A 25,590-nucleotide genomic window follows, 5' to 3' on the forward strand; every position below is an offset into this window, starting at 1 on the left:
TAAGTTTTTAGACAAGCCTGATACATTTGAAAGGACTTTTTAAGTATTTCAGATATTCATGTTGTAGAGGTAAAATTGTTGGCTGCTTTCACTATTACTTTGCATTGTTGGGTATTCGCTGTATTGTATTAGGCCTAATGTACATTTCAAATGCATACCCAAGGAGAACATTATTAATTTAGACACTGTCTTTTCTTTAGGCATAGTTATTGTGATTTTGATTCCTCTGAATATTTACTCAGGGTTTATGATACTATGACTCTTTTCCTCTTATCTATCTGCTTACTTTTAGGTTCTACAATTTCAGGAATAGAGAGCCACCCTGGTACTTTACTAAAAGATTCATCAGGTAATGGGCCATTATATTTTTGAAAATTGAATAATTGTCTTTTTATTTAAAGGACTTGCTGGATATTTGAAATATGTTTTTCTATATCCATATTTACCTATTTTAATATTATACTTTTTTTCATCAAAGAAATTGAAATTCATTTCAGTAATGGCGTGGTAACTTAAATGTATAATAGGCTATGCTTATATTATTAAAACGTATAACAAATTCTTACCTTAATGACTGAAACTTTTTTTTATTTATGGTTTTTAAGTCTTTTCCTGTCAGAAGCAGACACTTAACCCTTCTGGAAGCTCAGAGTTGATAAATACAGACAGCAGTGGTGACACAGTTGGATCTAGGGGTATGTCAGATTTTATCACTGTCAGATGAGTAATAACTGTTGGATTTTGGACAACTGTAAGTAGTCTAAAATCCTTGGATTTTTTTTTTCTGATTTATTCACCTTTAAAAATCGGATTAACTTTTTTCTTAAAAGTGGAGTTATTTATATTTTATTATGCACTATCCTATATTTCAAGTGTTACAGAAATACTGAGGTTCATTCAGTACATGATAAGTGGAAAGTGACTTAAACATGGAAGTCAGCAAACTTCCTAATTCTCACTTTCTGATCCTAACACCTTCCCTCTCTTTCACAGAGGGCTCTTGTCAGAATCTATAATATAGAAATAATGGTTAGATAAGTGTTTTTAAAAGATGGATAAGTAGATAGGAGAAAAAAAGAATATGTATTTAGATATTAATTATGTAATTAGATTTATTAATTTATTCTGTAAACTTATCTGGTTCCTCCTAATCTGTGCTAGGCATTGTAGATACAGACTTTAATAAAATATAGTTTCATCTCTTAAGGAGCAGTGCAAGAGGCATATATATGTGTGTGTGTATATATATATATATATATAGAGAGAGAGAGAGAGAGAGAGAGAGAGAGAGAGAGAGATTAATTTTTGTTGCAACATGTGACAGAATTCTTCAGGAAAGCCTGGGCTTTTGTGCATGTGTAGGAAGTTTTTGACTACTAATCCAATATCTTTACTTATAGGTATATTCAGACTTTCTATTTCTTCTTGAGTCAGTACCTGTAGCTTATATCTTTGTAGAAATTTGTCCATTTCATCTGTGCTACTTATTTGTTTATATAAAATTGTTCATTGGTGTGTTTTTTTTTTGCAATTCTTTTTATTTCTGTAAGGTTGGTAGTAATGTTCCCTTGTTCGTTCCTGATTTTAGCAATTTGAATCCTCTCTTATTTTCTTAGTCAGTCTAGCTAAAAGTTTGTTAATTCTGTTATCTTTTTCAAGGAACCTATTTTTTAATTTCATTTATTTTGTCTATTGTTTCCCATCCTCCAGTTCATTTTCTAACCTGCTTTCTTGTAGATCAGCAGTTCTCAAAGTGTATTTTGGAGTCCCTAAGCCTCCTTCAGCGGGTCCTTGAAGTTAATACGGTTTTCATAATAATATTAAGACATCATTTACCTTCTACACGTTGATTTTTCTCACAAGTATAATTGCAGTTTCCCAGGGATCCCATGAAATGAAATTGAGACAGATCCTAGGCAGAAGCAGAGATGAGAATCCAACTGTCTTTTATTAAACCAGACATTAAAGACTTTACAAAAACGTAAAACAGTGCCATTCTTTTCACTAATTTTTGTTTTGGAAAATATATTTTTTATTAAAAAAAATATACTATTTATAGTGACATGTCCTTTTTTAAATCAGTCATTAAATCTTTTTATGATTCTCAGTTTAAATTTCTAATTTAGATTAAAACGTATAATTCACATTTAAAAAAGCTCTTAGGAATCTTCAATAATTTTTAATAGTGTAAAGAGGCCTGTGATTGAAAGTTTTTAAGCTGCTGTTATATATTTATATTATTTCATTTATTCTTTAAAAAACCGTATGGTTTAGATATTCCTATTTGTAGCTAAGCAAAATAGAAGATCCAAATAATTCATTCAAAATTTTACACATAGGAGCCAGGATTTAAAACTGAATTTTTAATATTGCAGAATTTATGCCTTTTTTCTTTTTACACTATTCTGCCTTTTGCATTACTGTGACTAATTATTTGGATTTTCTTCTATTTCTACATTGTTTTATACTCTGATTTCTTAGGAATCAAACAACCTAATTAGTCAGTCTTTTAGATTAGAGTGTTTTTCTCGGTATTATATGGTGGGATGTCAGATACTGTATAGTCTTTTTCAGACTCTAATGACTGGCATTTCCTCAACAGCAAGATCTGTCATGGCAATGCTGAGAAAGAGAATCAGGGATGAGAAGATCAACGTTAGAAAGTCTGCGCTCCAGGTATGAGTTTTCCTAGACATTCTTTAATGCACTCTTTTTAAGCACTAAAAACTTGGAAATACAAGAGAATATTTTAAAAACTCTCCAGTCATATTCATTACTTAACTTGCTTTTTATGTAGCATTAGTTTATCTTGATCCTGTTATATCTAAGTAACATAGATGAACTGAAGGATTGTTTTTTAGCTGTCCTACTGGGATGCTGGCTTTTTAAGAATCGCAGATTTATAACCTTAATTTCTTTTTTTAGAGTAGGGATTCTTTGTCTGGGAACCATGGACAGATTTTGATAGGGTTTGTGAAACCCCTCAAATTGTTTGTAAATACTTGTTTATGTAAAATGTATGTGAAATTTTCTCAGGAGAGAGACCTTAGCTTTCATCAGATTCTAAAAGGTGGGATGTTACTAGGAGGAGGGATAGTTCCTTGACCTCAAAAATGTTAAGAACCACAAACTTGAAGAAGTATTTTTGTCTGTAGTTTGTTTGTTTTTATGTATTTATGCCATATATGTCATTACTTCATGTTGCATATGCACCTTCTAGGTATTAGTGAGTATTTTGAAACACTGCCATGTCTCGGGTATGAAAGAAGAGCTATCAATTCTGCAGGACCAATGTCGGGACCCTGCAGTGTCTGTTCGGAAGCAGGCCCTGCAATCTCTTACTGAGCTTCTTATGGTGAGGAGCAAGGTGTTCTGTATATAATGCATGATATTTTACATTAAAAATAATTCAGCATAGTAATTGCCTGTTGCTGAATATTAAGTTGACCATTAGAAACTGTACGAAGTCTACTGTAGCATTATATAGCATAAAAGAAAGGAAGAAGTATCTTTTTATTACATATGATCGATTAATTATGAACTAATGCTAAAGAATGCTAATGTTAGCTTTTCTTGACTACAACTCACATCTCACATAGAAATACGAATTTTTAAATTAATTTGGTGAGGTCAGAAGCCTAGATTAATTTTTATTAATTAAGACCTATACAAAAGAGCAGAACCACTAATCCTAGATATAATTTTATTTCTGCCAAATAATTAGCTTTTGAAGATTTTATTTAAAAGCGTGTTTATTTCTTTGTTTCATGATAGAAGGCATTAAGCAATGGATAATTTGACTTTCTCTGGCAGCATTCTAATTACTCCTTGGGATAAACATTTATTTGCTCTTGATCTTGAATTACCAAAAAGCGCTGATTTCCTACTAATAATAAAATAATGATTATAAGTTTGAAATTTCAATATGCATTAATTTGCAATAACTGGAGATTGAACTTTGGCTTCACATAGATTTTGATTTTTTTTTTTATGGTCTAATTGTGTGTGCAACTATTTTTAACATATCTCAAAATGTTGATCACAACTTCACTGATTTGTATTTAGATTTCTGATAGCATTCGACTTCTTTATGACTTCATAATTTTAACTCCTAAGGCCCACCCTAGATGTATCCAGATACAGAAAGCCTGGCTGATGGGGATCATCCCGGTTGTGATGGACTGTGAGAGCACTGCGCAGGAAAAGGCCCTGGAATGCCTGGACCAGCTCTTGTTGCAGAACATTAAGCATTACAATGAATTTCATAGTGGAGATGACGGCCAGGTGCTAGCTTGGGCGCTTCTTGATCTCCTCAGCACAGAAAGCCAAGAATTGAGGTATATTAATTATATGACTTGTTTTTCTTATAGAACGCTATGAAGGTTTTTATTAATAAATTTCTGTATTCATCTTGAAAACTTAGCTTTCTAAATTAGTTAGTATATATGAAGACTCAATTTTGGTCTGTTTTTCTTGACTTAATTCAAATCTTGTAGCATTTTTGTGGTGACTTTTTTATGAAGCCTCTGATCTATGGTACATACATACAGTGGAATGTTATTTAGCCTTAAAAAGGAATGAAATTCTGATACATGCTATAACATGGATGAACCTTGAAAACATCCCAAGTGAAATAAGCCAGACACAAAAGGTCAAATATTGTATGATTCCATTTATATGAGGTACCTAGAATAGTCAAATTCATAGAGACATAAGATAAAATAGTGCTTACCAGGGGTTGTGGAGAGGCAATGGGGAGTTAGTGTTTAATGGGTACAAAGTTTCAGTATGGGATGTTAAAAAAGTTCTAGAAATGGATGATTGCACAATGTGAGTGTAGTTAGTGCCACTAAACTATACATTTAAAAATGGTTAAAATGGTAAATTTTCTGTTACATATTTTACCACAATTGAGGAAGAAAATTATTTGCCCAAAGTTTGGAAGGAGAGCGCAGAATGAGGGGCTTAAGTGTAAAGAAATTTTGGAATAGCCATCATAGGAAATGAGCTAGGGCAGCAGTTCTCAGAGTGTGATGGATTCATGAGCTCAGACTGTTTTTGTCATAATATTAAGATGTTTGCCATGCAGGGTGTCATGTGGAGTCTCTGGTCCCACTCCCCGCATAAGAATGCAGGATATGGTGAGGCCAAAAAGGAACACCCACAGAGCCGTAGATAGGGGAGTCATACCACTATATTCTCGCTGGTGGCTACGTTGGAGACGCAGGAAGCAGGAGCCACACTATCCACAACCTGCCATCCACTTCTCTGCCAACCATCCTCACTTGCTAGCTGCAATCCACCATGCTAACTGCAATCCGCTCTTGCTAGCTCATCCATCATCTTCTTGCTAGCCCCCATTTTCTGCTAGTGTAGCCACAGCAGTTATATTAGTGGCCAATAGCTCACTGGTTACAGCTGACGGCAAACTAGCCACAGCTGATGGCCATCCAATCACAGTTGATGGCCATTTACTACCTGAGCCAGCACCTTTCCATGTGAGGCTGAGAGCCTGGAAACTGCACTCCTGGCTCTGTCCCCAGAATGTTATATGCATTTTTCACTTTAATTCTTTCATAGTAGTACAGTAGAATTTTCCAGAAACCATATAATGGTACTGAAACGGATTGAATGCAGAGACAGAAATGAGAATCCATCTGTCTTCTGTTCAAGCCAGACCTTAAAGAGATTTATAGAAGTATAAACAATACCATTCTTCTGACCAAGTTTATTTTCTTTTGAGAAAGATAGTTATTTTCTGTAAAATAATGCATTATTTATGTTAACATGTAATTGGCTTGTTTTTTTAGAGGAATTCTAGATAAATATTTTCAAATTTCTCAGTTTTAATTTCAAGCATGGCAAACATTGATAGATATAACCCACATAAACAACAGCACTTGAAGGTAGTCAGTAAGTTTTAAAAGTTTAGATGAAAAAGTGTGAGCGCCACTGAACTAGGGTTAGGGCAATAGAGTTCTATAAACATTTATAAACAAAATCTTGTGATAAGTTCTTTATTAAACAGAAAGTAACTAGAATATCAAGACATGTTCAGGATGAAAGACTTCACAGAATAGACAACATTTGGGTTGAATCTTGAAGGTTAATAAATAAGGGGGCAAAAGGAAGAAGGCCAGTGCAAAGCCATGCATGAAGTAGAGTGTACTGTGGAGGAGCCACAGGGTTGCAGTATAGCTGGGGGAACGGTGCTTATTGGTGCTTATCAGTTTCAGTACGATGAAACTGAAGAAGTACGCCAGGCCCAGAGACTGGAGAGTTGTAATATAGCGTGCTAAGAAGTTTGACTGTGGACAGAAAACCGTGGACAGGTGGGGTGGGGAGGCCACTGATAAATTTAAAGTGGAAGAGTAATAAAGGGTTTTATATTTTAGGAAGTGTAGTAAATGGACTTGTGTTTGGTGACCAAGAGACAGGACTAGAGTCTGAGGAAACAGGCTGCCACTGAATTGATTCAAGTTAAAGATGATGAGAACCCAGTCAACGTGAAGGCAGTGGAATGGGGAGAATGGGCCATATTCAGAGCTGTGTAACAAGTGGAAGTGTAGAATTGGTGAACATTTGGTTTGAAGGTTGAAGGAAATCAGGGCACTTCCTCTACTCAAGTTGCTCACAGTCTAGTGGAAAGAGACAAAATAAATACACAATTTTAGTAGGAAGTGAGTTATAGATGCAGAGAGGGAGTGCATGTAGCACTCAGTGATTTTGGTGTGTTTTTTTCGTTTGGTTTTTCAGCTCAGGATGGCTTCCTAGAGATGGTGGCATGAGGTATATCATTCCCAGAGGTGGAATAAGTAGAAATTAACCAGGCAGCCATGATAGCGAGGGTTTCCAGTCAGGAAACAGCAGTACAAATGCTTAAAGGACTGAAGGCTACAAGAATTCTAACTAAAATGAATGGTCAGTGGGATTGCTATTGGCTGAGGTACACAAGCAGAGGTAGGGACAGTTGGGGGAACAGAGGGACAGCTGGAGATGGAAGTCCAATTATAAATGTATGCTCATGATGCTTTGTTGCAGGTCTGAGTGGAGAGCTCTTTGGTAATGAATGAGGTTACCCGGGGTTAGGTTGGGTGGATAAGAGGACTAAGAATAGAATTTTTCAAAATCCACAATTAAAGGTATTAGAATAAAAGAAAAGAAAAGAGACCAAATAGGTAGACCAGAGTTAAGGGCAGAAAGAGTGGTCAATAATGTCTAGTAGAGGTGACAAAAAATGGGGACTGAAGGTTGTTTTGAATTAGGATAGAGGTCAACAGTGCTTTTCAAGGGAACCAGGATAGGTTTTGTTGAAACACATTCTGATTTGTTAGGGAATGGCTTGTGATCAACTGTGGAGCTAATTGGGGTCAAGTTGGCAGGCCTTTTGGGAACTGCTCAACTGATGTGGAAGAGTGTGAGTTGTCAGAGAGGAGCCAAATACGAGATTTCAAAACCGGAAATACAGAGATTTTTTTTTTCCCCATTCTGTTGGCTTCCTATAGTAAACATCAATTAATATTTTGTGTGATTCTTGTTAATAAACTTTGTCAGATAAAAATTACGTTGTGCGATATCTACAGTAGAACTCGAGACATATATGCATAGATTTTGAATCAATAACTAATTTATTCATAAAACCATTCATTTATATGCACATGCTTATTGTGGGTAGATATGTTTATTTTGTTATAGTTGCCTTTTGCGTGCTTTGAGAATTTTTTTTATTTTTCATTTAATGAGAAAGTCTCGTTAATGAGTGTGTGTGTGTGCGTGTGTGCACACGCACACTCCTATCACTCTGAAGAAAAATTAATTGGGGAAGGAGTATTTTCTTTCTCTTCACTTAAATACATAATACTGTATTTGTTTCATGAGTCATGTGATCTCATTCAGTGCCATGGGGAGAAGGGAAATAAATGACATAACACAAACTTTAGGTTAATACATCAGAAACATTTTTTGTTTTATTTTTAAAAAGTTTGAAATATGTATTTCCAAGTGGTATTGGCAGGTCATAGCAGATTTTAGCTTGTTTAATATCACTATTTAAATGCTAGGGTGTCATTTCTCTCCAACCGTTCTATTGAAATAAGGATAATGTCTGCATTTTTGTCACTAAAACTCTACAAACTTTGGATGTATTTGTTATTGGTAACATAACCCATATGTTTGTATATAAATTTTGGAAGGGATAAGGATGACAAGGTTCTCAAAGGAATTATGAAATTTTATTCTTTGCTTTATAAATAAATACTTTATGATGGCAGAAAAAGTATATCTTATTCTGTAGAATGAAAAGGTACCTACTTTGGTATCGAATGTTCCACTAGCTAAGAGCCTCTGCGTGGATGTTTTATTATTAATATATGCTGAAGGAATCCTGGAGCAGCAGAAGTTGGTCCCTTTCACTGAAGGGGCTGAGCTCAACAGTTTTGTTTATTTATAGTTACAATTCTGCTTTCCCATCTTTTTTTTTCTAGCCGCTATTTAAATAAGGCTTTTCATATCTGGTCCAAGAAAGATAAATTCTCATCTACTTTTATAAACAATATGATATCCCACACTGGCACGGAACATTCTGCACCAGCCTGGATGCTGCTCTCCAGGATTGCTTGCTCATCACCCAAGCTGGACTACACCAAAGTCATAGAGTCCTGGGAGAAAATCAGCAGGTTTGCATGCTTATGCTTTAGCTACTGGTGGACACTGAAAGTCTTGGCAATAAAGCTCATGTCTTCAGGAAGTGTGCTCTTTTATAGCTGCTCTTATACGCAGATTTTTTTTTTTTTAATTCAGGCTTGAAAACAAACATGAAAAGTAAGAATCACTTTTAAGTTTTCAGTTTACTCTTTGTCCAAGTATTTTAAGTGCCTTAACGCTTCTACAACATGACTCCCAAACCATGCTATCCTACTTTCCCTGGTATTAGTAATCCAGAAGAAAAGTAGTTTGTTGACAGCAGTGTTTACTTTGGTTCTATACTGGGTTCTAAACTTATGTTTCTTCTGCCCTTTTCTTAGTCAACAGAATCCCAATTCAAACACCTTAGGACATATTCTCTGTGTTATTGGACATATTGCAAAGCATCTTCCTAAGAGTACCCGAGACAAGGTGACTGGTGAGTGTCTATTAGAGAATCTTTTTTTTATTTTTCTTATTGGGGAATATTGGGGAACTGTGTTTTTCCAGGACCCATTAGCTCCTTGTCAAGTCGTTGTTTTCAATCTAGTTTTGGAGAGTGCAGCTCACTGGCCCATGTGGGAATCGAACCAGCAACCTTGATGTTATGAGCACTGCACTCTAACCACTGAGCCAACCAGCCGCCCTATTGGAGAATCTTGAAAAGGCATTGCCTCTCACTTTCAGTATATTTCTGAGTAGTTAAACGTGAAGGATTTTGATTTCCTTTTTGTTTATTTTATTTTTTGAGCCATTATTTCTTTCAGTACTTTTTTTTTTTTAACTGGGACAGGGGAACAGGATTTTATTGGGGAACAGCATGTACTTCCGGGACTTTTTTTTTTCCCCCCAAGTCAGGTTGTTTCCCTTTTCAATCTTAGTTGTGGAGGGCGCAGCTCAGCTCCAGGTCCAGTTGCCATTGTTAGTTGCAGGGGACACAGCCCACCATCCGTTGTGGGAGTAGAACCAGCAACCTTGTGGTTGAGAGCCCACGCTCCAACCAACTGAGCCATCTGGCCACCCGGGAGCTGAGCGGCAGCCCCTTGACTCCATTCCATTTGCAGAGGGCGCAGCTCGCTGGCCCATGTGGGAATCAAACCGGCAGCCCCGCTGCCCAGAGTTCGTGCTCTAACCAACTGAGCCACCCATCCGCCCCTTGATTTCCTTTTTAGATGTTGTCAAGTGTAAGCTGAATGGATTCCAGTGGTCTCTAGAGTTGATCAGCTCAGCTGTTGACACTTTGCAAAGACTCTGTACAGCAGCTGCAGAAACACCTGTGGAGGAACAGGTACGCTACAAACCTTCCTGGATACGTCTGCGTTTATTTGTACTTAGTAGCTGTATTACTCTGTTGTTAAGTTTGAGAAGTGTTCTCTGTAGAGCACCTGTAAGGATGGATAGTCCCCAGCAGCTGTTACTACAACAAAAGGAAACAATGTGACAAGCCGTTGACATTCCCCAAAAGGATCTTTGCTGCTAAAGACATGCAGTTCCCTTAGAAAGCCACCACCTTGGTTCTCGGTACAAGTGAGAACTCTGCAAGGTCAACCTTTAATAAGCTATAGCCCAGGTGCTTGTGATAGCTTTGCGTGTCCTCCTCCTTCACGTGTACCCTCAGCTCAAGAATGATTCATAGACGATTTTCTACCTAGTGAGGGGGTTCCCTCCAGACCAGAAGATTTCTGATCATTTGATTAAGTCACAATCCTATCCTGTACTGTAAGACTACATTGCTCTAATATTTCTTGTGTATCACGTCCACAAAGCTGCTCAGAGCCTACAGCTAATGTTTTATGTGGAAGCATTAACCCAAGTACAAACCAGTGTTTAAGTGAGATAAAGAATTACTTTGACTCCCTAAAATGTATCCATATCAGTATCTCCAATAAATTATTACCACGTGTTCTGTTTTTATCATGAAATACACTCCTAGACAGTGCTAATCATATCAAAAATTTTAGGGCTGAGGGTTATTATTCTAGAAGTCAACAATTAATTTAAATTATAGCCAGAATATATTTATGTTTTTCCAGAATAAAAAAAAAAATTGTTGCTTCATCTGAGCTTCTTACCTACCTTCCTAGGCTTCCTTTTGTTGTATAAGTTCTTTAAAGCCCTTCTTTGATAAGTGGCATTTTCTATTTGTAGTAACAGACATAATAAGATAATATGTTGTCACTTTTTTGCTTAGGACTTAAAACAGGTTGAAATTTACTTGACTAAAAATGCCCAGCTCTTTCCATATAAATGGTGTCTGGTTTTCCTGGTGTATACCTTTTGGCACTTTTTAGTGAAAGGGATACTTGCTTTATTTGATTTTTCTAACCATTCATGTTTGGATCCAAGAAAGTGTACAAAAAACTTTTAAATAAGGAACATTACCTAAGGAGAGAGAATATTTGAATAGCAGAAAACAGGTAAAGACAAAACAAAACAAAAAGCTGGTAACAAGGAAAGGATGTAAAAAAAAATGATATGGCAGATTATGAAACTGTGATCCTGCAAGTTTCATTGGCACACAGCTTATTAATAACAGACCTATGCCTGGAACTAAGGTCACTGAATCCCTTCCCAGTGTTTTTTTCTCCAGCCTTGGCTGGAAGAAGAACGATCTGTGCTATGAGCAGTCAGGGTCATAAGTCACTGTCTGCTTACCAATGGCCCACAGTCATTATAACATTAAGTTGTATCATTGCTAGAATCTGTGAGGAAAACAGAGTTGTCTTCAAATTTAGAAAGTGAGAACTAGATGAGAGGTAGAACTTACTACTGTGTTACAAAAGGGCCAGGGTTTTAGCTCTAACACCATCTCTCTTGGTGGTAGACAGTGGACTAAGGTCCTGAAGTTTTCCAACATCTTAGGATGTTGGAAATGATGTGTTTCCAACAAACACATGATGTATTTGTTTCCCCTGAGCATTACTTTTAGTCTTCTTTGTAAATTAATATTCTGTATTTTACTGGTAAAAAGTATAGGTGATCAGGATATAGCTTAACAGCAATGTATATGAAAATATTGAGGTCTTTGGGCATTTTTGCTATCTGTAAGCTTGGGGTGAATTAATAGGTTCGGGTTTCTGGCTATCATTGAAAAAAATTTTATGAGATCTTGAACTGTATTAATAGAAATAGTGTTTAGAATAAGAGGGGTGATGGTCCAACTCTTTATACTGGTTAAATCTAAGTTGACATGTTCTATAATTCAATTTCATTGACAACTCTTCAGAGAAATGTTGATAAAACTAAATATATTCATAGGAGAGCAATTAGATGGGATGACAAGTAGGTTGTATAGGGAGCGGCTGATGAACCTGGGCTGTTTAGCTGGAGAAGGGAAGAATTAATGTGGGACAGGCTTTCTAGCTAAATTCACATATATGAAGGACTTTCAAAAGAAAGAAGAATTGGGTTTATTTGTCATCAAGAGTACCAATTTAGACCAGTGGGTGGGAATTGCGCGGCCACAAATTTTGGCCAACTGAAGAAGAACCATACTGAGGTCTGCCTATAATAGAGGGACTTGCCTGAAAACACATCTCTGGTCATTGGAGGTGTTCACGAAGAAGCTGGACATCTTGTCATAAGTCCATGTGTGGAGACAATCCCACAATTGGATGGCCTTGACAGTTCTCTCCCAGATTCCATGATTCCAAAAGTTATTAGACTTACTTCCCAGCCAAGTTCTAGGCTTGAGGTCTCAAACAAGTTAGCCTTTGTGTTATCAGGATAGAGCACATGGGTTCCAGAAGCTCTCTTGGACAGCATTATAGCCCAAGTGGTACACTTTATTGAAATCTTAAGTTCAATAATTCTTTAAAAGGTAACAAAGACAGTAGTTTTGAAACATTAGGCCAAGTCAGACGGAAAAACACTTGGGTCATAATGATGGTTGGCCAACATTGAGTACCATTTTGTGGTAGTGCTGCTGGGCACTGGGGCAGTAGTTAAGACAGGCCATTCCTCAGGCCCCTCCAGCTTAGTAGGGGAGATAGACACCTGAACAGTTGATTTCAATGTGATATAACAATTCCTGAAATAGAAGTGTGCATCGGGTAACATGGAAGTACCGGGGTGGAGCCACTTAACTCAACCTGGGTGTTTTGGAATGGCCTCCTAGAGAAATTGAAGTCAAAGAGTTGTAGAATGTGATCAAGCTCCCTTGCTTGATATATAAGTGTAGTTAGATGTTGTGGGCTAGAGGTGATGACCCTCTGAGGTTACTTTAACAAGAGACACTGAAAACTTGTCGCTAATGAATAAATTTCAGAAGAACAGCAACTGTTCTTTTTTGTTCTATGTCTTTTTAAAATATGTTATTTATTACAGTAGATAATTCACCATCTGCTTATGCCAGAAGAATTACAATGTTTTTATTATTTGAGGAGCTCAGCTATTACAGATATCACATAAATTAGGGCACTCGATCTTCCCAAATATATGCCCTTTTCATTTATAGGGTAAATGTAGAAAGAAAGATTTCATATATGTGTGTGTGTGTGTGTGTGTGTGTGTGTGTGTGTGTATCTCTCCCTATGATGGCTCGCTTTTTCATGGCTTACGGTTTCGACATTTGAAGATCATAGAGTTTCTTGAGAAAATTGTGTTTCCTGAGTAGTTTGATAGACATAAGGGATTCTTCAGAGATGACCTTTAATTTGCCATAGGAATTACTGAAGGAAGTGTGCGGGGATGTCCTGTCCACCTGTGTACACTGCCTCTCCAACATCGTTCTGAAGGAAGATGGAGCCGGGAATATGGATGAAGACCTGTTGGTAAGTAACTGTTCTCTTCTCTTCCTCTATATGTGTTGGGTTTTTTAAAGATGACTTTGTCATGTGCATTTCTAATACTATTAGCAAGAAAAGGATTTTCCTAGCCTAGAGTTTATTCTTTTTGTAGAAAAAAGTTAATTTTTTTTTTTTTAAATTTTATTGGAGAATATTGGGGAACAGTGTGTTTCTCCAGGGCCCATCAGCTCCAAGTCGTTGTCCTTCAGTCTAGTTGTAGAGGGCACAGCTCAGCTCTAAGTCCAGTCGCCATTTTCAATCTTTAGTTGCAGGGGGTACAGCCCACCATCCCATGTGGGAATTGAACTGGCAACTTTGTTGTTGAGAGCTCGCACTCTAAGCAACTGAGCCATCCAGCCCCCCAAAAAAATTTTTATTGATGACCTGTTCATTTTTTTCTCATGTACTTGTTATCTGGGGGGGGGGGGGGAACTTTATGGTATACGCTTCCTCCAGGTAGATCCTATGAGATACTTGATCCAACAGGGAAAACAATATGTGTTGTGAGCTTGGTAGAGTCAGGCTTAGAAATACTAAAGCAAGAAAGTAAAGTGAGTGTACTCTTTGTTCTTTTGAATCTTTGATTTTTTTCAATTATAATGTCTGCTGAACTTTCTGAACATCAGACTATAGAACAAGGGCAGGGGCGTCCAAACTTTTTTCAACGTTTTTCACCAAGGGCCATATGCGGTAAAATACACAAACAGCCGGGCTACTCACTCGAGGTGAAGTATGTATTGCCTCATCTGGTTTATTTAAGTCAACTAAATATACTTTTGGAATTTGCTGCGGGCCTATTAACAGTGGATCATGGGCCACAGTTGGCCCGCGGACCGCAGTTTGGACACCCCTGGGGATAGTGCTGAGAGTTTCCTGTATAAAATATAATGAGATATTTGAACATTGAAAACACAAACGACTTTGGAGCAGCAAGAGTGTCTGATATGGCATCCTTGCTTTAGAAATTGTGTCAGTGCCAGAGATTACTGTGAGCCAATAAATATAGAGCTGGTGTTCCGATTCAAGTGGTTGACCATCAACAAAATATGTGGTAATTCTGATTCCAACATCTGAGACTGTTCAATAAAGAAAATAGTGACGTCATCACTATGGCATCATGAGGTGAGCCTCTGTAAATCTCCCCTGGAATTTACAACTAATCAAACAACTATAACTCCACAAAGGATTCCCTGCACAGCAGGCAGGCAAGATGAAGAGGCCCACTACTGAATTCACATAAAGGTGGGCGAATCACGCGAGCAGGGGAGGAGGGAAGGGAGAATTGCGGAGACGAAGATGCCTGGGCTCAGGACGCAGACCTGGCTCAGTGCTGTGAGCTTGACTGAGGGAAGAAGGCCGAAAACGGTGGTTTAAGCCCTCACTGCGGAGCAGAGAACGGAAGCTTTAGGCACTGAGACTAGCCGCCCCCTCCCTACCATCCCAGAGCTCACCGCGCCCCCACCTGCCCGGTGCTAGAAGCACAACAGTAGCAGTGTCAGATCAAAAGAACAGAATATGTGCTGTTCTGAGAACTGTGGACCGCAGACACAGATTCGCAGCCCAACTAGTTCCGCAAAAGGGAGAGAGCTGTGGAAGCAGGACCAGCTGTGGTGGTGGTCTCCACCATTGCTCTGAGCCACCTCTCACAACTCACCCCGCCCTGGCCCCACCTATCTGGGCAGATCCCTGCAGGAGTAAACAGAACTGCTGAAACACATGGGCTCTGAATCTGGTCCAGGAAGAGCTTTGGAACTTCAAAAGTTCTCTGCATACCCACACGGACACTGCTCCCTGTGACCCAGGTGAGCTATTAACAGAGGAGAAGCCCGTCTCCGAGGGAATCCCCACATTGTGTGAGAAGCTGGAATAGTGCAGAGAACACATAACACTACCATACGAGAGAGAAAAAGGCTGCAGTCGGAGAGAAAATAAAACATTCTACCAACACATACTGGAAAACAAAAGAAAGACCTCTTCCTATCAACCTGTTGTAGAACCCACTCCGGTAGATGTCTAGGAAGAGAAATAATAAATCAGTAATTGCCATGAATAACCAAGGCAACAAGACAGCTCAGAAAGAAAGTGAAAAGTCTCCAAAAAAGGGACTTAAAGATATGGAAATATGTGACTTCAAGATTGCAGTTTTGAAAAAACTCAACAAGATGCAAGAAAACACAGACAGGCACTTTAATGAACGCAGAAACACAATCAAAGAAAAACAAGAGCATTTTACGAAAGAGACTGAAATTTTAAAAAGAACCAAATAGAATTTCTGGAGATTAAGAGCTCAATAGAAGAAATGAAGAATGAAATAACCCAGCTTAGGCAATAGAGTAAACCAGATAGAGAAAAGAATCAGTGACATTGAAGATAGAAACCTGGAAATGACACGGATGGAAAAAAAAAAAGAGACTTCACAGTTAAAAGAAATGAAAGAATTCTACCAGAACTTTCTGACTCCATCAGAAAGAGCAATACAAGAATAATGGGCATACCAGAAGGAGAAGAAAGAGAGAACGGAACAAAGAATATATTCAAACAAATTGTTGATGAGAACTACCCAAACTTGTGGACAGAACTGGATCCTCGAATCCAAGAAGCAAACAGAACACCTAATTACCTCAGTCCCAACAAGCCTTCTCCAAGGCACATTGTATTGAAGCTGTCTAAAACCAACAACAAAGAAAGAATCCTCAAGGCAGCCAGGGAAAAGAAGACGGTAACCTACAAAGGGAAGCCCATTAGATTATCATCAGATTTTTCAGCAAAAACTCTGCAAGCCAGGAGGGAGTGGAACCAAATATTCAAACTATTGAAAGAGAGAAATTGAGCCAAGAATAATATATCCAGCAAAGACATCCTTTAGATATGAAGGAGGAATAAGACCTTTCCAGACATACGGAAGCTAATGGAATTTTCTAATACACGACCTACACTACAAGAAATACTAAAGGAGGCTATTCGACCACCATCAACAGGGACACTTTGTGTCAACCAAAACATAAAAAGGGGGAGAGTAAAGGCCTGAACCGGAATATGGGAATGGAGAAAGTAAGCATGCTAAAGAAAATGGAATACTCTAAATATCAAACTTTCTTTTACATAAATGTAAGGGTAACCACTCAAAAAAATCCAGAACTGAAATATATGCTGTAATAAAAGAAGAAACAGAGGGAAACATAGAATGCAACCACACAGAAATAATAGAGAACAACAAAAAGACAAAGAAACAATGGAGACACAGCCTTACCAGAAAACTAAAGATAGAATGACAGGAAATCCTCACATATCAATAATCACCCCAAATGTAAATGGACTGAACTCACACACAAAAAAAGGCACAGAGTAGCAGATTGGATAAAAAAACTAAACCCAACCATATGTTGTCTCTAAGAGACACATCTCAGCTATAAGGACAAGCATAGACTCAAAGTGAAAGGGTGGAAATTGACACTCCAAGTAAATGGTATCCCTAGAAAATCAGATGTAGCCATAATGATATCAGATGAAACAGACTTCAGGGTGAAAAAGGTAACAAGAGACAAAGATGGACATTTCATAATGGTAAAGGGGACTATACAACAAGAAGACATAACAATCATCAATATTTATGCCCCCAATCAGGGAGCACCGAAATATACCAAGCAACTACTAACAAAACTAAAGGGAGAAATTGACCAAAACTCAATTATACTTAGGGGACTTAAATACATCATTGACAGTTTTGGATAGACCATCAAAGAAAAAATAAATAACGAAATAGCAGCCCTAAATGACACATTAGATGAAATGGACATAACTGACATATATAGACCAGTTCATCCTAAAACATCAGATTAGTAATTTTTTTCTAGTGTACATGGAACATACTCAAGGATAGACCATATATTGGGACATAAAATCAGTCTCAGCAAATTTAAGAAGATTGAAATCATACCAAGCATATTCTCTGATCACAAGGCTTTGAAACTGGATATTTTCAAAGCAAAAAGAAAGCAGGAAAAAACACAAATACATGGAGATTAAACAACATACTTTTAAAGAACGACCGGGTCAAAGAAGATATTATGAGCGATCAAAAGATACATAGAGACAAATGACAATGAAAATACATCCTAGCAAAATTTTGGGGATGCAGCGAAACCAGTTATAAGAGGGAAATTTATATCATTACAGACCTGTCTCAAGAAACAAGAAAAATCCCAAATATATAACCTCATGTTACACCTTAAGGAACTAGAAAAAGAAGAACAAATGAAACCCAAGTTCAGCAGAAGAAAGGAAATAACCAAAATCAAAGCACAGCTAAATGAAATAGACAACAAAAAGACAATAGAAAAAATTAATGTGACAAAGAGCTGGTTCTTTGAAAAGATTAACAAAATTGACAAATGGGCCGGCCCGGTGGCTCAGGTGGTTAGCTCCATGCTCCTAACTCCGAAGGCTGCCAGTTCGATTCCCACATGGGCCAGTGGGCTCTCAACCACAAGTTGCTTGTTCAACTCCTCGAGTCCTGCAAGGGATGGTGGGCAGCACCCCCTGCAACTAAGATAGAACACGGCACCTTGAGCTGAGCTGCCTCCCGGATGGCTCAGTTGGTTGGAGCACGGGCTCTCAACCACAAGGTAGCCAGTTGAATTCCTCGAGTCCCGCAAAGGATGGTGGGCAGCACCCCCTGCAACTAAGATTGAACATGGCACCTTGAGCTAAGCTGCCACTGAGATCCCGGATGGCTCAGTTGGTTGGAGTGTGTCCTCTCAACCACGAGGTTGCTGGTTCGACTCACTCTAGGGATGGTGGGCTGCGCCCCCTGCAACTAGAAAACGGGAACTGGACCTGGAGCCGAGCTGCGCCGTCCACAACTAAGACTGAAAGGACAACAACTTGAAGCTGAACGGCTCCCTGCACGACTAAGATTGAAAGGACAACAACTTGACTTGGAAAAAAGGCCTGGAAATACACACTGTTCCCAATAAAGTCCTGATCCCCTTCCCCAATAAAATCATTAAAAAAAAAAAAATGACAAACCCTTGGCTAGACTCACTAAGATAAAAAGAGAGAAGACACTAATTAACAAAATCAGAAATTAAAAAGGGGAAGTTATCACGGACACCACAGAAATACAAAGGGTCATCCAAGAATACTACGAAGGACTTTTGCCACCCAATTCAATAACCTAGAAGAAATGGACAAGTTCTTAGAAACATGTAGCCTTCCTAAGCTGAACCATGAAGACTGGAAAATCTAAACAGACCAATCACCGGTAATGAAATTGAATCAGTCATCCAAAACCTTCCCAAAAGCAAAAGTCCTGGACCAGATGGCTTCACTGGTGAATTCTATCAAACCTTCAAAGAGGATCTAATACCAATCCTGCTCAAACTCTTGCAAAAAATTGAAGAGACAGTACTCCCTAACTTATTTTATGCGGCCAACATTACCCTGATACCAAAACCTGGTAAGGACAACACAAAAAAAGAAAACTACAGACCAATATCTCTGATGAATACAGATGCAAAAATCCTCAACAAAATTCTAGCAAATCGAATACAACAATGCATTCAAAAGATTATTCATCACGGCCGAGTGGGGTTCATCCCCGGGGCACAAGGATGGTTCAACATCCGCAAATCCATCAATGTGATACATCACATAAATAAAATAAAGGACAAAAATCATGTGATTATATCAATTGATGCAGAAAATGCATTTGACAAGATACAACATCCATTTATGATTTAAACACTTAATAAAATAGGTATAGAAGGAAAATACCTTAACATAATAAAGGCCATATATGACAAGCCCTCAGCTAATCTCATAATTAATGGTGAAAAACTGAAGCCCTTTGCTCTATGTTCAGGAACACGACAGGGCTGTCCCCTGTCACCTCTGGTTTTCAACATAGTGTTGGAAGTCCTTGCCAGAGCAATCAGACAAGAGAAAGAAATAAAAGGCATCCAAATGAATGAAGAAGTTAAATTGTCACTCTTTGCAGATGACATGATGCTATATATAGAAAACCCTAAAGACTCTACCAAAAAGCTATTAGAAACAATCAACGAATAGCCAGTAAAGTTGCTGGCTACAAAATCAACGTACAAAAGTCCATTGCATTCCTATACACTAACAATGAAATCTCAGAAAAAGAAATACAAAAAACAATTCCTTTTGCAATTACAGCAAAAAGAATAAAATACCTAGAAATAAACTTAACCAAGGATGTGAGGGACCTATATGCTGAAAACTATAAGACATTTTTAAAAGAAATTGAAGAAGACACAAAGAAATGGAAAGACATTCCGTGCTCATGGATTGGAAGAATCAACATAGTTAAAATGGCCATATTACCCAAAGCAATATACAGATTTAATGCAATCCCCATCAAAATCCCAATGTCATGTTTTAAATAAATAGAACAAAAAATCATCAGATTTGTTTGAAACCCCAAAAGACCTCAAATAGTCAAAACAATCTTAAGAAAAAAGAACAATACTGGAGGTATCACACTCCCTGACTTTAGCTTGTACTACAGGGCTATAATAATCAAAAGAGCATGGTATTGGCAGAAAAACAGACACATAGACCAATGGAATAGAATTGAGAACCCAGAAATAAAACCACATAAATATGGGCAGATAATTTTTGACAAAGAAGCAAAAAACATATAATGGAGAAAAGACAGCCTCTTCAATAAATTGTGCTGGGAGAATTGGATAGCCACGTGCAAAAGAATGAAACTGGACTGCTATCTGTCACCATGTACCAAAATTAATTCAAAATGGACCAAAGACTTAAGCATAAGACCTGACACAATAAATTGCATAGAAGAAAACATAGGTACTAAACTTATGGACCTTGGGTTAAAAGAGCAGTTTACGAATTTAACTCCAAAGGCAATGGAAGTAAAAGCTAAAATAAACGAATGGGACTATATGAAACTTAAAAGCTTCTGCACAGGAAACGAAACCATTGACAAAATAAAGAGGCCACCAACTGAATGGGAGAAGATTTTTGCAAACAGTGCCTCCGATAAGGGGCTAATATCCAAAATATACAAGGAACTCATGAAACTCAGCAACAACAACAAAAACAATCCAATTGGAAAATGGGCCGACGACCTGAAGAGACATTTCTCCCAAGGGGACATACAAATGGCAAATAGACATGAAAAAAATATCAACATCACTAATCATCAGAGAAATGCAAATAAAAACCACAATGAGATATCACCTCCCTCCAGTTAGAATGTCTATCATCAAGAGAAATAGTAACAAGTATTCGAGAGGCTGTGGAGAAAAAGGAACCCTCATACACTGTTGGTGGGAATGCAGACTGGTGCAGCCACTAAGGAAGGCAATGCGCAGGTTCCTCAAAAAATTATGAATAGAATTGCCATATGACCCAGCAATCCCTCTCCTGGGTATCTACCCCAAAAATCTGAAAACATTTAGCCATAAAGACAAGTGTGCTCCAATGTTCATCGCAGCTTTATTTACGGTGGCCAAGACATGGAAACAACCAAAATGTCCTTCAATAGCTGAATGGATAGAGAAGTTGTGGTATATATACATAATGGAATACTATTCGGCGGTAAGAAAAGATGATATAGGAACATTTGTGACAACATGGATGGATCTTGAGATTATAATGCTAAGCGAAATAAGTCAGAAAAAGCAGAGAACCATGTGATTTCACTGATATGTGGTATATGAACCAAAAACAACAAAAGAACAAGAGAAACAAATGAAAAACAAAAACTCATAGACACAGACAATAGTTATTGGTTAGCAGAGGGTAAGAGGGGAGGGAGGTGGTAGATGAGGGTAAAGAGGATCAAATATATGGTGATGGAAGGAGAACTGACTCTGGGTGCTGAACACACAAAGTGATTTATAGATGATGTAATACAGAATTGTACACCGGAAATCTATGTAATTTTACTAAGAATTGTCATCCCAATAAATTTAAAAAAAAAAGAAATATCAAAGAAAAAAAGAAAATAGTGAATTTATTTTTGATTCCCTTCAGTGTAGGCCATTATTTAATCAAAATTGGCTATATCCCTTATCTACGTGAAAATTAGTAGAGAACCTCTCTCTGTGTTCAGTTCCTGCTTTGTTACCTCGCACTTGTACATAGTGATGGAAGAAAATGTTTGGATTTGTTAGAAGAGAAGACTACTTGTGCCTGAGGCATTAATAAGCACATGGTTCAGTAATAAAAAGATCATTATTATCAATCAGTATCCGCACGTTTTAGGTCAGAGGGCCATGATATGTAGAATGGCCATGACCCCAGGGTTTCCACAAGGTGTGTTGCTTTTCTAATTTGTCTGGGTAGTCATCTCCCAAACTAAGAAAAATGCTTATTATGATCAGTGAGTATTTCCCCCTACGATTTTTTTTCACTGTTAAATATGTCACCAAAATCTACCCTTTAGTCAAAATATATATGGAGATTTACCTTATGTATATTGTTTACTTCATTCTTCTTTAAGTAGAATTTAAATATTCCTTTAATCCACTAACAGATAGAGTATGTTCAAGATTTTTAAAATACACATACAGTACCTATTGGCTTTCTTACTTTAAAATAAGCCTTTATTGGGGCCAGCCCGGTGGCTCAGGCGGTTAGAGCTCTGTGCTCCTAACTCCGAAGACAGCCAGTTCGATTCCCACATGGGCCAGTGGGCTCTCAACCACAAGGTTGCCAGTTCAATTCCTCAAGTCCCACAAGGGATAGTGGGCAGCGCCCCCTGCAACTAAGATTGAACAGGGCACCTTGAGCTGAGCTGCCGCTGAGCTTCCAGATGGCTCAGTTGGTTGGAAAGCATCCTCTCAACCACAAGGTTGCCAGTTAACTCCCGCAAGGGATGGTGGGCCGCAACCCCTGCAACTAGAAACAGCAACTGGACCTGGAGCTGAGCTACGCCCTCCACAACTAAGACTGAAAGGACAACAACTTGAAGCTGAACGGCACCCTCCACAACTAAGATTGAAAGGACAACAACTTGACTTGGAAAAAAAGTCCTGGAACGTACACGCTATTCCCCAATAAAGTCCTGTAAGGAAAAAAATAAAATAAAAATAAAATAAAATAAGCCTTTATTTAACATTTTACTGTTTTGCATCACCCCTGCATTTTTGGGAATTAAAAGACATAGTGTTACTTACCTGTTAAGCAGTATGTCCTTTATAAACACAGTCGTGGCAGCTGTGAGGAATCAGCACTTTTAAGTTTTTGGTGGGAGTCTAAATAGTAAACTAATGTGGAGGACAATTTGGACATAATGTTTTAAAAGGTTCAACAGTTTATATGCTCTTTTACCTTGATGTCATTTCTAAGGAAGTAGAACTTATCCAAAGGTACAAAGGGGTTGCGTGAGCACTAATGCAAACAATAGCAAAGAATTAAACACAATTTAAGTGTTCATTAATAGTGAAATAATGCAATGAATTATGATGACATCCTAGTTTTTAACATACTTTAGTAGTCATTAAGCATAGTTATTGTATATATTGACACAAAAGGATGCCTAATATTGGAAGTAATAATTGCAAACTTCAAAATAACATGATTGGTACGTGTATAAGAAAAGCAAACATAAAGCCACATGATTATAAAAATACTTTGAAAAGAAAGTAATATAAAAAAACAATAATGATACTTTTGTTTGGTGGGATTACAAGGTAATTCTGTATCCCCCTTTACCCACAATAATCATGGTTTATACCTGTGATCACAGCATAATTACTATAAGCACCCCCTTTTACTTGTAGAAGTATCTAGATATAGGTGATAAAATCATCCAGTCACCCTAATTTTAGATGAATTGTGTTAAGTAGTGACTGAATTTTTACAATGGCTGTGTATTTTGTGAAAAAAATATAGATCTTTTAAATTGAGGGGACAAAAAAAAGTACTCCATTGATGTGTCCTTAATCTAGCTAGAGTTGATTTTTCTTTTGCCTTATTTTTACTGCCAAACCAATTTTCTTTGCAGGTGAAGTATATTTTCACCTTAGGAGATATAGCCCAACTCTGTCCAGCCAGCGTGGAGAAGCGAGCCTTCCTTCTGATTCAGTCCATTCTAGCTTCTTCTGCTGATACAGATGATTGTAAGGCACTTAAAATTATCCTCTGTACATTCTGTCTTAAGGCTAGGTTAGCCCCTGAAGTACTGTAAATATACAATTTTTCCTTTTCCTATAGTAGCATCCTCTCAAGGTAGGAGTGAAGCCCCAGCCTCTCAACCAGTTCCCCAGGTCAGAGGCTCTGTCATGCCTTCTGCGATTAGAGCACATGCCATCATTACCTTGGGTAAGTAAGAACAACGTGTGGGGAGAGTAGTGCTTGTGCAATCTAGTTCTGTGGGTACATAAGCCAGCCTTGTATACTGCTGAGCTTATGTTTACTCTAGCTCTTGTGAGTTTTGGATGCCAATATGGCAGGAGCACCCAACTCTTCGGGCACGCCAGAGTGCTGACAGTGAGAGCCTTTGGGTTGGCAATTGCCCAAGATGATCAGACTCAAGATACTCCCTGTAGGGAGCTTTTGTTTTTTTATGTTAATTTGTTACAATTATATCTGTTCCTGTGATTTTCTTCGTAATGTATCACCATGAAGTCTATTCATCAAGAACTATATGCCAGGTACTACACTGAGTTCTGGGAATGAAAGAATAAATTTGCAGTCCAGTTTATAAAAGGAGATGGTTTACTTAATACTTTCCGGAACTGGTAGATGAGCTTATTAAGCATATTTCTTCATGAACTCAAATTGGTGTTAATCTTGAAAATATTGACCTCTATATTATACTTTGATTTTTTTTCTTTTTAGTGTGATTGTGTATTTTATGCTGGATAAGAGTTATGAATGCTTTTTGTATTAATAATAACTTTTATTTTTTTAAACCTAAGAACTGTAAATAAGAGCAAAACATTCTCCAGGGCGTGCACGTGCACACTCACACACACACACACACACACACGCACGCACACCCCACAAACAAAACTCAACAACAACCTTCTTTCTCCTATGAACAAGAAATAAAATAAAGGAGATGATCATTCTTTTCTAATTACCTAGCTCAGATTGCAAGTTCATTATTAGTTTTATTGGTCATTTTCCAGGTAAGTAGACAACTCCAAAATTCAAATGTTGACTTTAAAAAGAAGATAATTTTACCGCAGTGAAGGAAGATCTCATAGTATATACCTCATGAAACCCTGGAGGGTGCGGGAGGCATTTTTCCTTAAGCTCTTTTAAAATTTCTAATATGTAATGTGGGTTTGTCTGCCTTTGATTTTTTGTGATTATTGATGTGATGTTTTAACTTTGATTAAATAAAATCCGTAGCAACATATCTCTGGAGAAAGGGTAGGCACAGAATTAGAATGGAACAGAATCAAGACATCTTACTGCCTTCTGTAACAGGTAAGCTGTGCTTGCAGCATGAGGATCTTGCAAAGAAGAGCATCCCGGCCCTTGTACGAGAGCTTGAGGTGTGCGAGGACATGGCTGTTCGCAACAACGTCGTAATTGTTATGTGTGACCTTTGTATCCGGTACACTGTCATGGTGGACAAGTACATTCCCAATATCGCCATGTGTCTGAAGGATTCAGATCCATTCATCCGAAAGCAAACGCTCATCTTGCTTACCAATCTCTTGCAGGTTTGTATGAGAATTAGACCTGTCATTTTTTTTCCCCCTCCAACATTGTTTCTGGTTTAAGGAAATATTTGAGTAATTTAGGAAATGTGATGCTTTGCAGTAGAATCTGAAAATAATTAGCCTCATCTCTGGTTTAAAATAATCACTCTAACAATGTTCTGTACAGCCTTTTGAACAGATCATTACTTCCTAATATTTGTTGTGGGTGGTTGTTCAGATATCCTGTCAAACAGTGTAAAGTTTCATTTTTGCAAAGAAACACCATGTAGAGAAAAGCACACTCAGTAGATGGGTAGTTCTAGTTCTGGTTCTCTTTCTCCTTGACTTTGAACACGTCAATATTTCTCACACGTAACTGCTTCATTTGTATTAGGTTGGTGCAAAAGTAATTGTGGTTTAAAAGGTTAAATAATTGCAAAAACTGCAACTACTTTTGCCCCAAT

At 37.8% G+C, this 25,590-nt stretch overlaps 1 protein-coding gene across 4 annotated transcripts in view; it reads left to right on the forward strand.

Annotated features, from left to right (window-relative positions):
* The window catches only part of NCAPD3 (non-SMC condensin II complex subunit D3), a 70,347-nt gene that overhangs the window by 25,802 nt on the left and 18,955 nt on the right, over positions 1-25,590 (forward strand). For 2 of the 4 annotated variants that reach the window (XM_088800801.1, XM_019718829.3), the window contains exons 12-23: positions 293-349; positions 606-695; positions 2,603-2,676; positions 3,221-3,355; positions 4,117-4,337; positions 8,484-8,675; positions 9,024-9,121; positions 9,855-9,970; positions 13,347-13,454; positions 23,476-23,590; positions 23,685-23,792; positions 24,909-25,147. In XM_088800801.1, the coding sequence (XP_088656927.1) occupies positions 293-349; positions 606-695; positions 2,603-2,676; positions 3,221-3,355; positions 4,117-4,337; positions 8,484-8,675; positions 9,024-9,121; positions 9,855-9,970; positions 13,347-13,454; positions 23,476-23,590; positions 23,685-23,792; positions 24,909-25,147 (1,553 nt within the window). The remainder of the gene's footprint in view (positions 1-292; positions 350-605; positions 696-2,602; positions 2,677-3,220; positions 3,356-4,116; positions 4,338-8,483; positions 8,676-9,023; positions 9,122-9,854; positions 9,971-13,346; positions 13,455-23,475; positions 23,591-23,684; positions 23,793-24,908; positions 25,148-25,590) is intronic. The other 2 variants (XM_019718830.3, XM_019718832.3) reach the window with 2 other exon arrangements.

The sequence above is a fragment of the Rhinolophus sinicus genome, chromosome 9, assembly GCF_057876585.1.
Source record: "Rhinolophus sinicus isolate RSI-liver-muscle chromosome 9, RSI-T2T, whole genome shotgun sequence".
NCBI classification, from domain to species: domain Eukaryota; kingdom Metazoa; phylum Chordata; class Mammalia; order Chiroptera; family Rhinolophidae; genus Rhinolophus; species Rhinolophus sinicus.